Genomic DNA, 16,447 nt, shown 5'->3' with positions numbered 1-16,447 from the left:
TAGCGTGTGTGTGTGTGCGCGTGTGTGTGCGCGTGTGTGTGTGCGCGTGTGTGTGTGCGCGTGTGTGTGTGTGCGCGTGTGCGCGCGCGCGTGTGTGTGTGTGTGTGGTGTTTTTTCGTCTATCATTAAAAGGATGCAATCACACCACACTGCGCTTTGGTCTCCTCAATACGACGATCGTGACACCCACCCTCTACACCAGGGATGGGCAACTTTGATAGTTGGGGCCACCTCATCATGAGGGGCCATAGTTGCTTGTGGGTTGAAATTCCACGTTGTGTATTCTACTTATCTAACATGCAACAGTAAGTTGAGAACCGACTTAAGTTTTTATTTTTTACGTGGGGGGGGGTGGGGGGTGGCCCTACACCATGACTTCCAGGTCCTACCATCTTGCTCCCGGTTTATATTCCCCACTGTTAAGACTAACAGGCACAAGCTTTTAAATACAGGGAAGAAGGAGGTAGGTTAGGGGTGATGATGAGGAAGATGATGGTAACATGTTGTTGACGATTATTATTATTTTTTTTTTTTAATTCGGGAACATTTATGATATGTTGTTTACGAGATGATGTACAGTGCCTTGCGAAAGTATTCGGCCCCCTTGAACTTTGTGACCTTTTGCCACATTTCAGGCTTCAAACATAAAGATATAAAACTGTATTTTTTTGTGAAGAATCAACAACAAGTGGGACACAATCATGAAGTGGAACGACATTTATTGGATATTTCAAACTTTTTTAACAATTCAAAAACGGAAAAATTGGGCGTGCAAAATTATTCAGCCCCCTTAAGTTAATACTTTGTAGCGCCACCTTTTGCTGTGATTACAGCTGTAAGTCGCTTGGGGTATGTCTCTATCAGTTTTGCACATCGAGAGACTGAAATTTTTTCCCATTCCTCCTTGCAAAACAGCTCGAGCTCAGTGAGGTTGGATGGAGAGCATTTGTGAACAGCAGTTTTCAGTTCTTTCCACAGATTCTCGATTGGATTCAGGTCTGGACTTTGACTTGGCCATTCTAACACCTGGATATGTTTATTTTTGAACCATTCCATTGTAGATTTTGCTTTATGTTTTGGATCATTGTCTTGTTGGAAGACAAATCTCCGTCCCAGTTTCAGGTCTTTTGCAGACTCCATCAGGTTTTCTTCCAGAATGGTCCTGTATTTGGCTCCATCCATCTTCCCATCAATTTTAACCATCTTCCCTGTCCCTGCTGAAGAAAAGCAGGCCCAAACCATGATGCTGCCACCACCATGTTTGACAGTGGGGATGGTGTGTTCAGCTGTGTTGCTTTTACGCCAAACATAACATTTTGCATTGTTGCCAAAAAGTTCAATTTTGGTTTCATCTGACCAGAGCACCTTCTTCCACATGTTTGGTGTGTCTCCCAGGTGGCTTGTGGCAAACTTTAAACAACACTTTTTTATGGATATCTTTAAGAAATGGCTTTCTTCTTGCCACTCTTCCATAAAGGCCAGATTTGTGCAATATACGACTGATTGTTGTCCTATGGACAGTCTCCCACCTCAGCTGTAGATCTCTGCAGTTCATCTAGAGTGATCATGGGCCTCTTGCCTGCATCTCTGATCAGTCTTCTCCTTGTATAAGCTGAAAGTTTAGAGGGACGGCCAGGTCTTGGTAGATTTGCAGTGGTCTGATACTCCTTCCATTTCAATATTATCGCTTGCACAGTGCTCCTTGGGAGGTTTAAAGCTTGGGAAATCTTTTTGTATCCAAATCCGGCTTTAAACTTCTTCACAACAGTATCTCGGACCTGCCTGGTGTGTTCCTTGTTCTTCATGATGCTCTCTGCGCTTTTAACGGACCTCTGAGACTATCACAGTGCAGGTGCATTTATACGGAGACTTGATTACACACATGTGGATTGTATTTATCATCATTAGTCATTTAGGTCAACATTGGATCATTCAGAGATCCTCACTGAACTTCTGGAGAGAGTTTGCTGCACTGAAAGTAAAGGGGCTGAATAATTTTGCATGCCAAATTCTTCAGTTTTTGATTTGTTAAAAAAGTTTGAAATATCCAATAAATGTTGTTCCACTTCATGATTGTGTCCCACTTGTTGTTGATTCTTCACAAAAAAATACAGTTTTATATCTTTATGTTTGAAGCCTGAAATGTGGCAAAAGGTCGCAAAGTTCAAGGGGGCCGAATACTTTCGCAAGGCACTGCAAGAATACACAGGGCACCTGAATTATTAGGCAACTATGGCTTGCTGTACTTCAGTGCTGCTGCTAATGTCAATCACTGGTAGGTCTACTGTCTCTAGTAGTATTGATGTCTGTCAGCCCTATGACTTAGGTGTATTAGCTAGATCATTGTATTTACTATAACTGTGTCTCATTGTGAGCCGTGTGGATTTTAAACATGTTCAATGTTGTTGTTTTTTTTTTTTTATGCTCTTTTTGCTGCAAAACCGTTCTCTCCCAAATCTCTAGTCAGGTCGACACCGAGCTCAGACAGTCTGTGTTTAAAACACAATAAAGACATATTGTTTTACCCTAATTCTGACTAGGACTACACATTTATTGATTATGATTTTATACATTCTAATCAATTCCATACAATTATATGTTTCAGGGCGGAATATTCTAATCATTCAATTAACAGACAATCCTCACCTATCACTCTACCTTCTTGCCCTTTGTGCTGTTGTCTTGTGCCCAATAATGTTTGTCCTATGTTTTGTGCTGCTACCATGTTGTGTTGCTACCATGTTGTGTTGCTACCATGTTGTTGTCACGTTGTGTCGCTAACACGCTGTGTTTTCATGTGTTGCTGCCATGCTATGTTGTTGTCTTAGGTCTCTCTTTATGTAGTGTTGTGGTGTCTCTCTTTATGTAGTGTTGTGGTGTCTCTCTTTATGTAGTGTTGTGGAGTCTCTATGTAGTGTTGTCTCTCTTTATGTAGTGTTGTGTTGTCTCTCTTTATGTAGTGTTGTCTCTCTTTATGTAGTGTTGTGTTGTCTCTCTTTATGTAGTGTTGTGTTGTCTCTCTTTATGTAGTGTTGTCTCTCTTTATGTAGTGTTGTGTTGTCTCTCTTTATGTAGTGTTGTCTCTCTTTATGTAGTGTAGTGTTGTCTCTCTTTATGTAGTGTTGTGTTGTCTCTCTTTATGTAGTGTTGTCTCTCTTTATGTAGTGTTGTCTTAGGTCTCTCTTTATGTAGTGTTGTGTTGTCTCTCTTTATGTAGTGTTGTCTTAGGTCTCTCTTTATGTAGTGTTGTCTCTCTTTATGTAGTGCTGTGTTGTCTCTCTTTATGTAGTGTTGTGGTGTCTCTCTTTATGTAGTGTTGTGGTGTCTCTCTTTATGTAGTGTTGTGGTGTCTCTCTTTATGTAGTGTTGTGTTGTCTCTCTTTATGTAGTGTTGTGGTGTCTTTCTTTATGTAGTGTTGTGGTGTCTCTCTTTATGTAGTGTTGTGGTGTCTCTCTTGTCGTGATGTATGCTTTGTCCTATATTTTTATTTTATTCATTTTTAATCCTAGCCCTCATCTCCACAGGAGGCTTTTTGGTAGGCCATCATTGTAAATACGAATTTGTTCTTAACTGACTTGCCTAGTTAAATAAAGGTTAAAATATTTATTATGTCATGCTTTATGTTTTGTATACACCCCAGGAAGACCCCTAACAACATACTACATACTAAAGCATCAAGGGGGCTGTTCTTCTTCTTGAGACAACGTGTAGACACGCACTTAGCCGATGTGTCAGGGGTGGGGCCCTGGAGTGCATCCAAGCGTTCTGATTGGTTGAAATGTGTGGATGATTGACAGACCTGAAGGGCTTTTTTTAACCAATTGCAGATATGCCAGGGGTCTATTGAAATAATCCCATTGGACTAGAGACCCTCGAATGATCGGTTTGGTATTGTATAGTGAACGAGCGGGTGAATGACTGATTGAGCTATAGGGCGTTATGGAACGAGAGATAGGCCTACCTTTAATGGCCGACTGATGATTTGATTGGATAAATGACGAGACTGGTGATCAGAATGAAGTTCATGTATTTTTATGAATAAGAAGGAACGAGCAGTCAAGAATGTGAGGATTGGACATCTGGGAATATTGGTGAGTGCGTCTATTCTATTCATTCTGTATTCGAATCATCATTGTATAATTGCGTTCTATTGTTGATAGTAATATAGCCTTATTTAATGTAACATAATCTAGGTTTTTATTTTAGGGCTGACACACCAATGGACTACTCGATTTTATAATTTGATAGTCTACATGCCTATCATTATATGCATACATTAAAATTAAACACTCAATGGTTTGTACTGTGTCATATAAAACTCGGCAAACATGTGCGGAACGGAAGAGGAGTCCATACCCAAACAATGGCGCATCTCTGTTTTCTTTGTAATTTATTGATGAGAACATTCCAATGCTCTTTGTCTCTATTCTAATAAAGTGTTACAAATAAACATCGCGGTAAATTGCATCGATGCTTAACATATTAGAATAGAAACTCCACACAGAATGCTCAGATATTAGTCATTCGATATTTTCACCAAATTTAATTGAGAACATCTCTCTACCCTCTGGCAGAAGAATTGCAGGTTAGCGTTTTTTTTTTTGTTGTCATGACTCATGTTCTGGAGGCAGCTCTGCAGGATGGTCACTAGCTGGCACAGCACAAAGACATCAAATATAACCCTAACCTTAACCACATTGAGAATCCTAACCTTAAATTAAGACCAAAAAGTGCATTTTTGTTTTCATTATTTTTTACAATATAGCCTATTTTCACTTACTTTGCAGCTGGCCCATCAAACAGAAATCTCCCAGTTCTGCCTCTAGGACTAGACTCATCCCAATAAACATCAAACTGTAGAAGAGTCACACCATTTCACCACGTAGGTGTGACTTGGCTCAGACAGCATGATCTGATTCTGATTGCATTCCCTAACTTCCTCTCTGTACGTTGCATTTGACTGGTCCTCAGTGTGTTTCAGTTGGACGGACTGGACAGAGCGCAGCCGACACAGCGACGGTGTGAGTGGAGCAGAGAGAACCGAGGATGGGGGGCGGAGGTCAACAGACGGAGTCAAGCGAGCCGGCCAAGGGTGACGGGGTTGGGCCCGATGGAGGGCGAGGTGGCAGTGCAGTCTACACCTGGGAAGAGGTCCAGAAGCACTGCCACAGAAGCGACAAGTGGTTGGTCATCGACAGGAAGGTCTATAATATTACCCAGTGGGCGAAGAGACACCCGGGGGGCATCAGGGTCATCAGTCACTTTGCTGGAGAAGATGCCACGGTCAGTAGCCTAACTATGGAAGTTGTTGGTAAAATGTTCTCAAGTTATTCCAATGTGACTGTTGATCTTCATCCAGGCCTATGCACATGTTTAATGTTGTAAATTTAGACACGTTTAGTAGCCTGTCATTGTATGACATGTCCAGGGCCGGATTAAGAAGTCACAGCTCTGATCTCAGTTTGTCAGTCAATCTGGTCTTGAATTCAAACAAACAATAGCCCAGGCCAATGAAGCATCTTACAGATTGTACAATATTTGGAGGATACTGTATATATATACCCGCGTAAAACTGACCATCCTACCGATCCTCGACTTCGGTGATGTCATCTATAAAATAGCCTCCAACACTCTACTCAACAAACTGGATGCAGTCTATCACAGTGCCATCCGTTTTGTCACCAAAGCCCCATACACTACCCACCATTGCGACCTGTACGCTCTCGTTGGTTGGCCCTCGCTTCATACTCATCGCCAAACCCACTGGCTAAAGGTTATCTACAAGTCTCTGCTAGGTAAAGCCCCACCTTATCTCAGCTCACTGGTCACCATAGCAGCACCCACTCGTAGCACGCGCTCCAGCAGGTATATCTCACTGGTCACCCCCAAAGCCAATTCCTCTTTTGGTCGTCTTTCCTTCCAGTTCTCTGCTGCCAATGACTGGAACGAACTGCAAAAATCACTGAAGCTGGAGACTCATATCTCCCTCACTAGCTTTAAGCACCAGCTGTCAGAGCAGCTCACAGATCACTGCACCTGTACATAGATGGGCTGTTTACAGATGGGCTATCTACCTCATCCACATACTGTTAGTTATTTATTTATCTTGCTCCTTTGCACCCCAGTATCTCTACTTGCACTTTCATATTCTGCACATCTACCATTCCAGTGTGTAATTGCTATATTGTAATTACTTTGCCAATATAGCCTATTTATTACCTTAACCTCCTTATCTTACCTCATTTGCACTCGCTGTACATACAGTGCCTTGCGAAAGTATTTGGCCCCCTTGAACTTTGCGACCTTTTGCCACATTTCAGGCTTCAAACATAAAGATATGAAACTGTATTTTTTTGTGACGAATCAACAACAAGTGGGACACAATCATGAAGTGGAACGACATTTATTGGATATTTCAAACTTTTTTAACAAATCAAAAACTGAAAAATTGGGCGTGCAAAATTATTCAGCCCCCTTAAGTTAATACTTTGTAGCGCCACCTTTTGCTGCGATTACAGCTGTAAGTCGCTTGGGGTATGTCTCTATCAGTTTTGCACATCGAGAGACTGAAATTTTTTCCCATTCCTCCTTGCAAAACAGCTCGAGCTCAGTGAGGTTGGATGGAGAGCATTTGTGAACAGCAGTTTTCAGTTCTTTCCACAGATTCTCGATTGGATTCAGGTCTGGACTTTGACTTGGCCATTCTAACACCTGGATATGTTTATTTTTGAACCATTCCATTGTAGATTTTGCTTTATGTTTTGGATCATTGTTTTGTTGGAAGACAAATCTCCGTCCCAGTCTCAGGTCTTTTGCAGACTCCATCCGGTTTTCTTCCAGAATGGTCCTGTATTTGGCTCCATCCATCTTCCCATCAATTTTAACCATCTTCCCTGTCCCTGCTGAAGAAAAGCAGGCCCAAACCATGATGCTGCCACCACCATGTTTGACAGTGGGGATGGTGTGTTCAGCTGTGTTGCTTTTACGCCAAACATAACATTTTGCATTGTTGCCAAAAAGTTCAATTTTGGTTTCATCTGACCAGAGCACCTTCTTCCACATGTTTGGTGTGTCTCCCAGGTGGCTTGTGGCAAACTTTAAACAACACTTTTTATGGATATCTTTAAGAAATGGCTTTCTTCTTGCCACTCTTCCATAAAGGCCAGATTTGTGCAATATACAACTGATTGTTGTCCTATGGACAGAGTCTCCCACCTCAGCTGTAGATCTCTGCAGTTCATCCAGAGTGATCATGGGCCTCTTGGCTGCATCTCTGATCAGTCTTCTCCTTGTATGAGCTGAAAGTTTAGAGGGACGGCCAGGTCTTGGTAGATTTGCAGTGGTCTGATACTCCTTCCATTTCAACATTTCAATATTATCGCTTGCACAGTGCTCCTTGGGATGTTTAAAGCTTGGGAAATCTTTTTGTATCCAAATCCGGCTTTAAACTTCTTCACAACAGTATCTCGGACCTGCCTGGTGTGTTCCTTGTTCTTCATGATGCTCTTTGCGCTTTTAACGGACCTCTGAGACTATCACAGTGCAGGTGCATTTATACGGAGACTTGATTACACACAGGTGGATTGTATTTATCATCATTAGTCATTTAGGTCAACATTGGATCATTCAGAGATCCTCACTGAGCTTCTGGAGAGAGTTTGCTGCACTGAAAGTAAAGGGGCTGAATAATTTTGCACGCCCAATTTTTCAGTTTTTGATTTGTTAAAAAAGTTTGAAATATCCAATAAATGTCGTTCCACTTCATGATTGTGTCCCACTTGTTGTTGATTCTTCACAAAAAATACAGTTTTATATCTTTATGTTTGAAGCCTGAAATGTGGCAAAAGGTCGCAAAGTTCAAGGGGGCCGAATACTTTCGCAAGGCACTGTAGACTTTTTGTTTTCTTTTGTTCTACTGTATTATTGACTGTATGTTTTGTTTATCCCATGTGTAACTTTGTGTTGTTGTGTGTGTCGAATTGCTATGCTTTATCTTGGCCAGGTCGCAGTTGCAAATGAGAACTTGTTCTCAACTTGTTCTCAACTAGTCTACCTAGTTAAATAAAGGTGAAATATATATATATATATATATATATATATATATATATTTTTAAATTGCCGTCAATTAGTCTAACAGTAGCTTCTAAAGCCATGACATCATTTTCTAGAATTTTCCAAGCTGTTTAAAGGCACAGTCAACTTCTGATCCACTGCAATTGTGATACAGTGAATTATAATGAAATAATCTGTAAACAATTGTTGGAAAAATGACTTGTGTCGTGCACAAAATAGATGTTCTAACCGACTTACCAAAACTATAGTTTATTTACAAGAAATTTGTGGAGTGGTTGAAAAACAAGTTTTAATGACTCCAATTTAAGTGTATGTAAACTTCCGACCTCAACTGTATATATATATATATATATATCTCTCTATCTATATCTCTCATAAGCTACAGTAGGCAACCAAGTAAAATGTCCAGTGGCACACTGACTCGCCTAATGATGAAGATGAAGCCATAGGTTACTCACGGTGATGGCCGATGCGCTTGTGGTCGCTTGTCGCAGTAGCCTATCTCAAGATGAGCTATGAAAAACAGTGTTGATGTGAGCAAAAAAAAAAAACTTTGTTTCTATTAGTTCTTCAGACTGTCTAGTCTTCTGTTTTCAGTGAGAGCCATTTGCTTTCCAAACTGTACATTTTTTTCCCCGCGATTGTATTTTGAAATTGGCAAAAACGCAAACCGATAGCTGCAACCAATCATAGAAATATAATCCATAGATGGCAGTTTCCGGTCAAGTCATGACTGGTATCCATTGCTAGTGTAGCCATGAGTTTTAACTGTCAAATTGCCAGGTTAAGAGGTTCCAAGACCACTTCTATGGATTATATGTCTATGGCCCCAACAAGCTGCATGTATGGTGCACATGCTGCCCAAACTGCGGCCAAACCAGACTGTAGGCAACTGCCAAAATAAAGGAAACACTTGCGTTAACGAGGGATGCAAAGTATATGTTATGGTGTGGGGTGCATTTTCCTGGCATGGTTTAGGTCCACTTGTAGAAGCAATGTCAAGGTGCATTGAAGCTGTTCTGGCAGCTCGTGGTGGCCCAACTCACTTTAAGAGACTTTATGTTGGTGTTTCCTTTATTTTGGCAGTTACCTTTATGTGCTTGTGATAAAACTTAATCCAGTTATTTAAAAAAAAAAAACTGTTGATCCCCTGTGGCGAAATGATGCTCTCTGGTATATTTTGAAATTTGAGAGATTTGATTGGATAAAAAATTATATAAAGAAAAACTTTTTTATTTTATTTAATTTTGTAATTTTTTTTGCCTCTTGGACTCCCTATGGGCTTGGGCCCCTGACAATTTACCAGCCACATTTATTATGCTGTTTTATTTGTATTTTTTCTTAATCAGTTACCCAATCAAGACAGGGCCTCACAAGTTACTCACGTGGGCACTCCACCTTCTCTCTTTCCACCATCTGACGATTAGCAGAGTAGCAGCAGGCTGTCTACACTCAAATCCTCCTGTGGTTGCAGGTTGCAGTGAAGAAAAGACTATATATATATATATATATATATATATATATATATATATATTAGTTTTTTTTTTTGCTTCCTCTTGGGTCCACCACTATGGGCCTGGGCACAGGGGCTTCAGCCCCAGTAAACCCCTGTTAGTACATTGTGACTGTATTACATATTAGACTTGTTGTTAGGGGATTGTACATTGTTGAATCCTAAAATCGTGATCACCTCTTAACTAATCTCATTAATCTATATCTCTGATTTGTAGGATGCATTTGTCGCATTCCATCCCGATCCTAATTTTGTCAGGAAGTTTCTGAAGCCGTTGCTGATTGGAGAGCTGGCAACGACAGAGCCCAGCCAGGACCATGGGAAAAACGTGAGGAGGCCCATCTTTATCTCTCTCCCTCTATAGCGTCACACCCATAACATACATCGTTGTAGGCTACATAATGAAACATATTGTGAAGCCTACAGCATCTCTCCCTCTGACATAGCATCACTCCCACTCTAACATACTGTAGGTTTAGGTAGGGACCCGGGGACCAACGTGAGGCCTGTCTTTCTCTGGCTGATAGGGAATTACATGCTTCTCAGACTGAATGCTGTGCAGAATGATACTTTCTACAATGTGTCAGAGTGTGGTAAGAGCAGGTGTGATGTCTAAATATCTCCATCCACAAGATTTACCTCCTAGAAAAGTAGTCTGTCATCTACTATAACTAGGGCACATTATACCAGCCTGTCTATGTGCCCAGATGCCCCTATAACTAGATCACATTATACCAGCCTGTCTATGTGCCCAGATGTCCCTATAACTAGGGCACATTATACCAGCCTGTCTATATGCCCAGATGCCCCTATAACTAGGGCACATTATACCAGCCTGTCTATATTCCCAGATGCCCCTATAACTAGGGCACATTATACCAGCCTGTCTATATGCCCAGATGCCCCTATAACTAGATCACATTATACCAGCCTGTCTATATGCCCAGATGTCCCTATAACTAGGGCACATTATACCAGCCTGTCTATATGCCCAGATGCCCCTATAACTAGGGCACATTATACCAGTCTGTCTATGTGCCCAGATATCCCACTGCCTGCTGTCTGTTTACCTATTCAGGAGTCTTACATCTTTCTGTTACTCCTATTTCCTTACTCATCATTTCTTCTTCTCTTCAGGTTTCTCTTCTCAATTTACACTGTCCTCATCCCCCTCCTGTCCTCCTCCTCCACTCCCTCAATTCATCATCCCTTTCAACATCATCCATCCTCTTGGTTCATCTACTTGGCTCTATCACAGTTTGTCTTTCTGCTATCTCCTCGCCTCCTGAAATCAAGGACAGATTAATTGAGATAGACTTCATACGTCTGTATTGATTATTGATCACCTCTAATCCATACAGGCAGTACTGGTACAGGACTTCCAGGCCCTGCGTGACCGTGTGGAGAGGGAGGGTCTCCTCCGTGCCCGCCCCCTGTTCTTCAGCCTCTACCTGGGCCACATCCTGCTACTAGAGGCCCTGGCTTTGGGCCTGCTCTGGGTCTGGGGGACCAGCTGGAGCCTCACACTGCTCTGTTCCCTCATGCTGGCCACATCTCAGGTACCATTACACTATTATTAGGGAGTACAAGAAGATATTTGACAGGCATAGGGATCTAAGGTTAGGGTTAGGTTTAGGATTAAGGTTAGAATTAGAGGATTAGGTTCGGGTTAGGATTAAGTTTAGGGGTGGTGAGGTTAGGTTATGGTGAGGGTTTATGTTAGCCATAGGGTTACCAAACCACCTTTCAGACACCGTTCAAATTCTGCCTTTCTTTTTCCCTCTCAGTCCCAGGCTGGCTGGCTGCAGCATGACTACGGCCACCTGTCAGTCTGCAAGACATCCAGCTGGAATCACGTACTGCACAAGTTTGTCATTGGACACCTAAAGGTAGGCTACTGGACAATGGTTGGACATTTGACAATACTGTTTCTTTATGCCGATCTTCTGCTACTCTTTGGTTAAGTTAACCGGACACAGTTTAAACCTAGTTCTAGACTGAAAACCATTCTCAATGGATAATCTCCTTTGAAAGTACAAGTTTAATCTGTGTTCATGGAAACGGTCCTTTTCACTTTCCTACATTCACCAGAGCAGTGTTACATTTCAAAGTTCACTGTTATACATTAGCCTTATTTTGTGTAGTGTCCAACAGGTGTAAGTTACAGTAACTGTAATTGTGTGTACCATTACTAAGTAACAGTAGCTGTGTGTTTCCAGGGTGCCTCTGCTAACTGGTGGAACCATCGTCACTTCCAGCACCACGCTAAGCCCAACGTGTTTAGTAAAGATCCTGATGTCAACTCACTGCATGTCTTCGTCCTGGGAGACAAACAGCCTGTAGAGGTAGTTATCACTATAATATATTTGTGTATGTGATCCTTGCAGGAACCAACAGCCTTAGTGCTTTATGACCCATCTGACTTCATGTCATATTTGCATAATAATCTAAATATTCATGAAATATTCAAATACCCATGTAATAGTTCATTAATTTAATGTAATATTCATGAAATACCCATGTAATATTCAAATACCCATGTAATAGCTCATTAATTTAATGTAATATTCATGAAATAACCATGTAATAATATCCATGTAAGGGTTTGTCTCAGTCGTGTTAAAACGGTATTAGTGTTTCTGTGTAAGATCCATCTGTCTCCTCGTCTCTGTCTATTGCAGTATGGTATAAAGAAGTTGAAGTACATGCCCTACCATCACCAACACCAGTACTTCTTCCTCAGTAAGTTGCTGAACACGTTTCATGGATTTCTGTATAGAATCACATCAACTTCCATTGAACACATCAAAGCAATGTGTGTAATACCAATGTTTTCCTTCTGTCTCTCAGTTGGACCTCCACTAGTTATTCCAGTGTTTTTCACCATCCAGATATTCCAGACCATGTTTTCACAACGGAACTGGGTGGTGAGATATCATACCAATTCAATTTAGACTTAATCCTCTTCCTTCCTATGTGGAACCCAAGGCTTCCATGAGAGAGAGAGAGAGAGAGGGAGAGACACCTGTAATTATATGACTATGCGAACACCTGGGGGCACTAAATCCTTGTTTGTTGCTCACTAAAGCTAGCGAGCAATAATATTGCACCACCAACAACACACTGACTGTACCATCAGAAATGTCTAGCTTCCTAATCAACAGTGATAATTGTTGCTTTGCTAGGAACCCCAGACGTGGTCATGTCTGTCCGTAATGCTTCCTAATCAACAGTGATAATTGTTGCTTTGCTAGGAACCCCAGATGTGATAATCTCTGTCCGTAATACCAATCTTTGTCTCCTGTGAAGGATCTGGCGTGGGCGATGACTTTCTACCTTCGCTTCTTCTGCTGTTACTATCCCTTCTTTGGTTTCTTTGGCTCCGTAGCATTGATCAGCTTCGTCAGGTAAAGTATGAAATGAGAGGGAGCTCAAAGATGAACTCATTCATTCGTTGTATTCAAACTATCTACAGTATTAGAAAACAACACAATGCTGTGCTTGATGTAATATAATATTGTGGCTGAATAATTATATTGTACTGTATATATAGGTTTTTGGAAAGCCACTGGTTTGTATGGGTGACCCAGATGAATCATCTTCCTATGGAGATAGATCACGAGAGACACCAGGACTGGCTCACCATGCAGGTAACATGTCATTACTAGACAACTGGGTCTTGTCTTGGAGTAGGAGGGCTGATCTAGGATCAGGTCCCCCCCCTGTCCATACATTCCTATTCATTATCATCTTAAAAGATTAAACTGATCCTAGAACAGCACTCCTACACTGAATCTTAGTGAATACAGGCCCTGGTGTGTTTTTTGGGGTTGTGCCATCTGCATTTGTATTTATTATGGATCCCCATTAGTTCCTGCCAAGGCAGCAGCTACTCTTCCTGGGGTTTATTATGGATCCCCATTAGTTCCTGCCAAGGAAGCAGATACTCTTCTTGGGGTTTATTATGGATCCCCATTAGTTCCTGCCAAGGTAGCAGCTATTCTTCCTGGGGTTTATTATGGATCCCCATTAGTTCCTGCCAAGGCAGCAGCTACTCTTCCTGGGGTTTATTATGGATCCCCATTAGTTCCTGCCAAGGTAGCAGCTACTCTTCCTGGGGTTTATTATGGATCCCCATTAGTTCCTGCCAAGGTAGCATTTAAAATATTACATGACATTATATTTCATAACACTTTACCCAATACATTTAGTGTGTTCCCTCATGCCACATCTATAGTTCTCCAGCAGAGGGAGCTATAACGTGTCTCTTTCTCTGGTCTTAGTTGAGTGCTACTTGCAACATTGAACAGTCAACCTTCAACGACTGGTTCAGTGGACACCTCAACTTTCAGATTGAACACCAGTAAGTGAAACAAATATCCCACCTTACTGTTGTCTGTCAAACAGTATATACTGTATTTATATGGTCATTTATAAAGTCATTCAGATGCTAAAGTAGGTTATAGTTTAGGCAGTATTCAGCTTTATTTGATCTTAAATATAACTTAAGTTGTTTGTACTAATTACTTGTACTAATGAATTATGAATAGTGTTTAGATACAACATTTATACAATCCTACTCAGAAACTGAGGTTTCTCTGAGAAACTCTAATACCCTTTCTCTCTCACCCCCCCCCCCCCCTCTCTCTGCCTCTCTTTCTCTACCCCCACTCTCTCTCTGCCTCTCTTTCTCTGCCTCTCTTTCTCTGCCTCTCTTTCTCTACCCCCACTCTCTCTCTGCCTCTCTTTCTCTACCCCCACTCTCTCTCTCTGCCTCTCTTTCTCTACCCCCACTCTCTCTCTGCCTCTCTTTCTCCGTCTCTCAGTCTGTTTCCTACCATGCCCCGTCATAACTACCACATGGTGGCTCCTCTGGTCCGTGCTTTGTGTGAGAAACATGGACTTCCCTATCAGGTCAAGACTTTGCAGAAAGCCATCATTGATGTTGTCGGGTAAGTGGTAACATCACACATACCACTACTTATCCACGGGTATGCAATAGTTTCAGACAAATAGCTACTCAGTTTAAAAAAATAAAATATAAACATATTTTAATGAATACTTGTATAGTGCTATTCCTCTGGGAATAGATTGTACATCATAAGGTGATACCTGCTGCTCTCAGTCTCCTATGTGATTTACCTGGTTCTTTATCCACCTCTGTTCTTCTCCAGGTCTCTGAAGAAGTCAGGGGATCTGTGGCTGGATGCGTATCTCCATAAATAAATCCCTTCCTGACTCTGGACGGGATTTAATCCATCGCAGATTAACCACCTGCGAACAGAGATAGTTTCCCCAGACGTTTGTGTCGGATGCTGTATTTTGTTGTGACGTAATTGTTTTAATCATTTTTTGGACCCCAGGAAGAGTAGCTGCTGTCTAATGGGGGATCCAAAGCAACAAATCAGGGTTTATATTAGGGCTTTCAGAGTTAATCAGTTAACTTTTTAAAATGTTAGTGCATACATTTTTTTTTTTTTTAATCGCATTGTCTGAAAGTGTTGAATACACTGAAAATATCCAAAACACATCATGTATACAACTAAAATCTATAATGCCATGTAAAAATAAATTGAGGTTAAATAAAGTTTGCTTTCTCAGTTTACCTAATTTTGCTAACATTTTCTTTAGAAAACGTTTTGGTATGAAAAATCTTAAATTACAGCTCACGTTGAGCAAATTAGCAAATCCTGCTAGTTAACTCGATTTGAAAAAAATGCAATTGTTTGATAGCCTTATTAGTTGGTGTTGGTTTTCTTTTATGGCATTTCAAGCATTATCCACTGGGCTTGCTGCAGGCAGAAAACCCTAGGAAATGCTCTTTAATTGACACAAGCTGTCTCCAATCAATCGTTCAATGTCTGGTTGTATGTGAGTGTTTTGGGGGGGGTCTCTTAAACTAGGGGAGGCGCAGCATACGAAACGTAATCGCACTAAGCCTATTAATTTAGCATGGACGACTATTTGTAGATCAGCGATTAAAAAAAAAAAAAATTTTTACCTCACTTTGCTTAAACTGATCCCCTCTAACAGACTCTGTACCTGATCATCGGAGGTTTAGAAAACATTCAGTGTTATTAACAACAATTAGAACAGTTAAAAGGGAGAGATTATGAATCCAACAAGAAAATATATAAAAATGTAAAACCATAATATAGTTAGTTATATATAAGCGCGGCGCCAATACACTGGTGGGACGCTTTGGAGATGACAACAATATATTCTGCACAATCTGCAATTTAGCATTTAGATTATAATACGGTAAGACAAGATACACAGCCTTCTGAAAGGAAATAAACACCTTACGCTTTCTCAGAAGAATGCTTCTATGCAAGACATTTTAGCTAGACAGCGGGTGGTGAAGGATGTAGAGAAACGGTCTCATCCTTACAGAACAAGAACCTCAACAACATTTCACAAAGTATTTGTTGTCTGTTCTTAACATATGAGTATGATAAGTCTACATTTTCTGATATAAAAATGCCTGTTTTCATTTGCTACAGAAATAACCCAACTTCGCTGACTCTATGACCTCAGTATTTGAAGAGAGATGCTTTTCACAGCTTAATAAAGAGGTCAGGTAGGGTACTAAGGGGGGTAACATAAACAATGTCTAATTGCTGACACGCAAAATAAATGTTTGGAAAACAAATTGGTACGTGGATGAAGGTTATGCTTAGGCAAATAAACTATAAATGGCTACAATTTACACTTTTGTTTGTTATTTAATGGAATGTATTTATACATTTTTGCAAATGTATAAAATATTAAACTGAAATATATTTAAATACAGTACAAAGTTTGGACACACCTACACATTAAAGGGTTCTTCTGCATGATAGAATAATAGTGAAGACGTC

At 40.8% G+C, this 16,447-nt stretch overlaps 1 protein-coding gene across 4 annotated transcripts; it reads left to right on the top strand.

Annotated features, from left to right (window-relative positions):
• Positions 1–3,735: 3,735 nt before the first annotated feature.
• fd6d (delta 6-desaturase-like) lies at positions 3,736–15,192 on the top strand. Of its 4 annotated transcripts, none has more exons than XM_036968395.2 (14): positions 3,844–4,092; positions 4,789–4,883; positions 4,973–5,284; positions 9,805–9,915; positions 10,949–11,146; positions 11,375–11,476; positions 11,807–11,932; positions 12,269–12,329; positions 12,438–12,514; positions 12,897–12,994; positions 13,141–13,237; positions 13,871–13,950; positions 14,414–14,539; positions 14,762–15,192. In XM_036968395.2, exons 3-14 carry the CDS (start codon positions 5,048–5,050, stop codon positions 14,811–14,813), a joined length of 1,365 nt encoding a protein of 454 aa, XP_036824290.2. In that variant the 5' UTR covers positions 3,844–4,092; positions 4,789–4,883; positions 4,973–5,047; the 3' UTR covers positions 14,814–15,192.
• Positions 15,193–16,447: the final 1,255 nt, after the last annotated feature.

This window comes from Oncorhynchus mykiss, chromosome 4 (assembly GCF_057628025.1).
Source record: "Oncorhynchus mykiss isolate SJ-2025 chromosome 4, ASM5762802v1, whole genome shotgun sequence".
Classification (NCBI taxonomy): domain Eukaryota; kingdom Metazoa; phylum Chordata; class Actinopteri; order Salmoniformes; family Salmonidae; genus Oncorhynchus; species Oncorhynchus mykiss.
This window is presented reverse-complemented; position numbering and strand designations above follow the sequence as displayed.